The sequence below is a fragment of the Chrysochloris asiatica genome, unplaced genomic scaffold (genome assembly GCF_000296735.1).
Source record: "Chrysochloris asiatica unplaced genomic scaffold, ChrAsi1.0 scaffold00283, whole genome shotgun sequence".
Lineage (NCBI taxonomy): Eukaryota > Metazoa > Chordata > Mammalia > Afrosoricida > Chrysochloridae > Chrysochloris > Chrysochloris asiatica.
This window is the reverse complement of record NW_006408801.1, coordinates 650,521-656,569: the sequence shown is the minus strand read 5'-3', so window position 1 is coordinate 656,569 and position 6,049 is coordinate 650,521. Positions and strand designations below refer to the sequence as shown.

General features: G+C 54.5%; 1 protein-coding gene across 1 annotated transcript in view; it reads right to left on the bottom strand.

The window, feature by feature from the left end:
• Nucleotides 1–237: 237 nt before the first annotated feature.
• The window catches only part of ZNF407 (zinc finger protein 407), a 450,972-nt gene continuing 445,160 nt past the window's right edge, over nt 238–6,049 (bottom strand). The window contains exon 8 of the mRNA XM_006874544.1: nt 238–1,499. Within this exon, the coding sequence (XP_006874606.1) occupies nt 238–1,499 (1,262 nt within the window). The remainder of the gene's footprint in view (nt 1,500–6,049) is intronic.

Genomic DNA, 6,049 nt, shown 5'->3' with positions numbered 1-6,049 from the left:
TCCTGAGCAGGCCTGTCCCGAGCCTCCAGAGATCTGTCTTACTTGTCCACCTCTCGGGAACAATCATTGGCGAACTGAAACGGGGAAACATGTGTTTGTGGACAAACCAGACAGAACAAACCCAGGAAGCACAATGGACAGACCGTGACCCCCGGACGCCTGTGCTCGGCGCACCCACACGGGCTTCACCCTGTCTGTAGGAGTGGCCGGTGGATGCCAGGTCTGCACAAGGCCGCCCTATGCTTCCTGCAGCTCGGAGCCCTCTCTTTGGCTCTGGATCACGGTGGCGGCAGCCTGGGAGGCGCCCTGTGTGTAGATGACCATGCTGGTCAGCTGTCCGGCCCCCTCAGGGGAGGAGGCATCTGCGTTCAGAGGTGGCCCAGCCTGCAGGATCTCCGGGGAGCCGGCTGTCTCGATCATGGTGTGTGAGTACACGGCCGCCTCGTCCTGTAGCCCGGGGGGCAGTTCAGTGACGATGTAGTGTGTAGCCCCCTCGGGGAAGCTGCTCCCCGACTCCTGGACCATGGCGCGCACCAGCTCCTCAGTGACAATGATCTGGGAGATCTCCCCGTCCGACTCGACCAGGTCCATGTGCTCGGCCGGCACCCGCAGGCCACGAGCCCCCGCCTCCTGCATGATGACTTGGGCGCCCTCCTCGTGGACAATGACCTGGGTGACGCCTTCCTGGACCAGCTGGTCGGTGGTGGCTGGGTCGCACACGGTCAGCTGCAGCACGCCCTGCACCACCTTCTTGAAGGCCACTGGCGCCCTCTCTTGGGGGGACAGGAGACCCGAGGGCCGGACCACCTGACCTAGCAGCTCCACAGGCCCAAGCTCGGCAGGGCACAGGGGCAGCTCGGGTGGCTCGGGGCCCGTGGAGCCAGGCACCTGGGCCAGCGCGTCCCTGTGGCACCTGCTCTTCTCCTCGCGGCCTGGCCGAGCATCTACTTCTCCCAGTTCTGAGACGGCACAGAGCAAGGCATCCAGGGCAGAGGAGTCTGGAGGTGCGATGCCCGCCTCGGTCAAGGTGACCATCTCCTGCTTGGCCACCTGCTGCAGGATGGCCCCACCGGCACCAAGGGGCTCGTCCACGTCGCTGCTCTCCATTGGGCCCCCGACCACCACCACCTGCTCTGGGAGGAGCTGACCTGGCAGCACACTGCCCACGTGCGTCCCACCCTGGCTGGTGGCGATGACCTGACCGTCCTCACCGATGTGCAACACCCTTGCCACCTGGCCGGCCATGGCCAGGGTCTGCAGAGTGGCGGCGGCAGTCTCCTCCACCGAGGCATCCAGCGAGAATTCGCCATCGTACCCTTGGATGATGATGACCTGCTGAACCTGCTCGGCGGGAGGCAGCGGCCGCCTGCCGCTCCGCAGGGGCTTGTCCTTGATGGCGGCCTCGTCGGCCAGGGCGGCCGCGGTGAATGGGCTGTCCGTCTCCACGAAGGCAGCACCCTGCCCCTTCAGCCGGCACTCATAGGACTTGGAGACGATGCCTACGAGAGACAGTGACCAGTTAGCGTCCAGCAACACGACTCCAGGTTTAACAGACAGTCTTCCTGTGGGACCCGACTCACTCAGCCCCAGGGTGTCGTGTTCACAGGGGGCGGGGCTGCTGCCCTACTATCCACCCACAGCCCCACTCAGCTCCTGGGAAATGCCTGCTGACCTCCCTTAGGGCTGCCACTTCTAACCGGTAGCAAGAGAAGCTCTCAGCATCAGTACCTCTGAGCCAGAGAAAATGTATTGGAACACTCCAAGATTGTATCTGAGACGTCTGTTTATTCAGCAGTAAAGCCTGCCACACTAGATTCAGACACCACAGGCTCCGGGCAGCAGGCATGCAGGTGTGGTACCTGCGGACAGGTGCATGCACGTGGTCCTTCTATGCCAAGGCCTGGGAGGGAGTGCAGCAACAAGTGTGTCTCTGAGACAGGGCTCTGTCGTGTTCTGCTGTGCAGCCAGACCCCCAGTGAGGACGTCTGTCGAATGTCTTAACTCTAACAAGGGTCACAGACATGGACACTCATTCAGGTGGCCACAGGTAAGGAGATGCTGGGAAGGATCTAGAAAACAACCAATTGCTGACCCTATCTTGAGCGTTGGGATTATGCCACCGCTCACTGGAGATGGCTCACTGGAGAACGAGACCACCGGCCCATGCACAGGCTAGGCCTGCTGGGCGGAGGGCTGGAGCCCTGGCTGTGGGCATGGAGCAGCCTGTCTGGACCACGTGGTAAAGTGTGTTTAAGCAGGGGCACGAGATGGACATGCCTCTTTAGGCCAGTAGCAGAGGGTGTGCGATTTCATCACTTAGAATGTGAGCTCTGTGTCCGTGTTGGAGAAAGCACCACACCAAACCCCTGGGGTGTGCGCACTGCAAAACTCAGGCCAGTAAAGAGACGCTGAGACCAGTCTGGCTGAGCAGAGTGGGGACCTGAGGCAGAATAATGAGGAGGGGCCTGGGGGACTCTGTGCCCTGGAGGTTGGCTTGTTTTTAATCACGTGACAGGACAAAGTGGAACTGGAAACTGCCGTCTTGGTTTGCACAGGGAGAGGGTGCCTCTTTCCCATCAGCTTGCCCGGGGACTGAGCGTGCCTCCCGGATGGGGTCCCCCCCTTGTCAGTGCAGACCTGCTGGTCAGGACCATGACTGGTCAGAAATCTCTTCTTGTTGACCCCTCCTTGAGCTGTGACGATGTCCCAAGTTCATCTCAAAGAGCCAACTTCAACAGGGACCCCTATGGGGGCACCCTCTCTGGGTGGTGTGTGGGAGGCATGGCAGATCTGTACCAAGCACGCCCATGCTCACCCTGGAGTAACAGGCGATGTTCCCAGTTTCAAATCACACGAGATTTTCTGGGCCCATTCCGTACGAGGGGTTTCAAGAAGTTCGTGGACAAATGAGATTAAAAGAGATCAGAATTTTTCTATGAACTTCCAGAAGCCAGCTTGTGTAAATTGTTATGTTCTCTGCATTTACTTGCTTAGGAATCAGGATTCACACTAAGTGATACCAACTTCTCCTCCTTAATTTGTGAAGACAGAGGTGGCACCTCACGCTAGGAGGGCTAAGACAGCAGTGGAAAGAAAAGCCTACCATGGGCACCTGCTCACTGGGACGCCAGTTTTCTGTGAACCATGTTCTTTTTCACTGTCCAACTTTCACATGCATATGAGGTTATTGAAAAAACACATGGTTTGGTTGGACGTGAATAAGGAAGACCGCAGAAGAATTGACGCATTTGAGTTATGGTGTTGGAGGAGAATATTAAAAGTACCACGGACTGCCAGAAGAACCAACAGATCTGTGTTAGAAGAAGTACAGCCAGAACGCTGGTTGGAAGCCAGGATGGCCTTTGTCTCTCATACTTTATACCACGTTTGGTAGGGTGGAGGGTCAGAGAAAAAGAGGAAGGGCCCCAGTGAGAGGGATTGGCAAGGTGGCAGCACTAATGGGCTCAAGTGTGGCAACAATTGTGAGGTTGGCATGGGACTGGGTAGTGTTTTGTTCTGTTGTGCATAGCGTAGCTATGAGGTGGTACCAACTCGATGGCACCTAACAACAACAACATGTTCTTTCGGCCTCTAAATGCTCAGATTCCTAGTGAGTCTAAAATTTGTACATAATCCCCGTTTTTTCAAAAAGCAAAGATTAGGATGAATTAACATTTAGTTTTTCTCAGGGAAGTCTACAGCATGGATCATAGAAAGATGGTAGGGCCTTAGGCCTTCAGGTCAAGAAGAGGCTGGGGGCCAAGCAGGCCAATGTCTGACCCGAGAGCCCCGTCTGTCCACCCAAGACACTGAATCCTGGGATATGCCCAGTCTGGCCTCATTCTCAGGGACGGAACACAAACAACCATCTGCTCTAATTGGTTAATTACAGCATCACGCCTTCCACTAGGAGTTGGCACATGGTCGGTTACTGCGGTGACCTGACTACAGTGCCACTGTCCCCTCAACGACCAGCAGAGAAGGGAAGAGCAGCAAGACCCGGGAGTGGTCCCCTCAGCACTACAGGCTTCAGGCTGGGGGCCACGGAGACACCGTAAAGGTTATAAACAGACAGTCCAAGGGGGCAGGACTGGGCTGCAGGCCCTCAGACTCAGTGCATAGAAGTGGGTCTGCCTGAGAAGAATCCACAGCGGCAGGCTCTGTCCTTCTTCCCCATCACAGCCCCCACTGGACCATGACAAGCTTTCCCCACCCTGACTCCCACCCTGGGAGAAGGAGGTCTTGTTGGCGCCATGGGCATGGGCGGCTCCTGTCTAACTGGATCCTGTCTTCCGGAGGGCAGTGCTGACAGGAGACTCGTTCCCAGGGCTCCCCTGCAGGGGCTGCTACTCACCAGGACCTTCCTGCCCCACTTTGTACTTGTACCACTGGCAAATCTGCTCTACACCCTCCTTCTCTGCCCAGGAGACGAGAGCCGCTTCCCCCAATTCACTCTGGACTCGATCATGTTTGGACTAGATTGCGATTGGTTGTCCACTCTCTGATTTCATGGTCACTTTCAGTCTAATCCAGCTTTTGGAAAAATACACGGTCACCTCCGCATCACTTCCCCACGGTCCATTACAGAAAGGGACCCACTATAAACAAAAGTACAGAAAGAACCGACCTCTGCTTCACAGGTCAGCTCCGGAAGAAACGCTACACACTGGGGCCCGGGCAGGCCTCCTCTGTACTCTGCAATTGTACGGAGTCTCCCGGGTACAGACTGACCCTCTGGACCCTCACAGTCCTGGTAATTATGCTGTCCTGATCTACTTACTGAGTTTATTTGAATCCAGAGGTGGGTTAAGCCACTTCCAGACCATTAAAGTAAACTACGTGGGTAAATAGCGCTGTCACTGGGGCTTGATGAAGCTGAACACCGCCAACATCTTCACCTCAGCCCAGTACAGCCCAGGCTCTTCCATCACAGTTCATAAATGCGGCTGCAGGTCCAGCTTTTGATTCAGCAATTTAATAACTCCGCATGCTGTCAGTACTGCTTTGAAAAATCGCACCTATAAAATGTAACAGCCTCAATCAGATTGAAAAAGATTCACCCACTGAAGACTCTACCATTCCAGCCATAATGAATTAATGTGGAGCTATGTAGAAGTTCAAGTGTCATTTAAACTAATGTGAATCTCTACTGAAACTTTCAATTTTAACTGGACTATGCCCAAGAATTTACTGGGCACATCAACTTCAATTTTTGAGATCTCGCCAGTAAATAGGAAAGTGTAGCACTTACCAAAGCAAAGGGCCAAATGGACCAGAGATTTGGAAAAGGAGATGCCCGAGGGCAGGTTTGATCACGAACTCCATGGGGGCTGCCCTCTCTAAGATGACACACCTCCTTCGGGAGCCCTAGTGACCACATCTATTTGCATTACACTTGACCTTGCTTAGAGGTAATGTTAGACCAGAGTCTCAGTCAGCCTCTGGTGCCGTGGACACGCAGCGCTTTGTGTAGAAGGGGCAAAGGAAGTGAATACGGAGCCCAGTGTCTGTTTATTCAGTCCCAACTCTCTGCTGCTCATTTGCTTTCATGAGTACAAAGAATGGCACCTCCCTGTTCATTGCTGAGCACATTCGAAGTTTACAACTCAGTTGGCATAAGGAGGTGTTCTTTTAGGGGATGGGGCGGGGGGAACTTGAAGCTTTGTTTTCAGGGAAGTGATTTCTAATTAGCTCACTGTTCCAGAATGTCATTTGGAAGCTACAGTTTCTTCTGATCTGTCTGTCCTGAAGTGACCCTCCCGAGGAGCTCTGCTGGTGAGGATGGAGGGGCTCTGGGGCAGACATGTGCTGTCTGTGGGGCTTCTGGAAGGCTACAAGCAAGGTTTACTACCTGGCAACGTCCTTGTTGTGTGTTATGCCTTCGTTACTGTCATCATCCCCCTCCCCGCCCCCCTCCACAGAATAAATACCTTATGCTTTTGTTAAGCTTACATTTAATTAAAATGTACAGAATTTGTGCCGTAAACTCGGATGAAACAAATAAAACAGGGCCCCCTCTCTTGAAGGCATACATTGTGAATGAAAAATG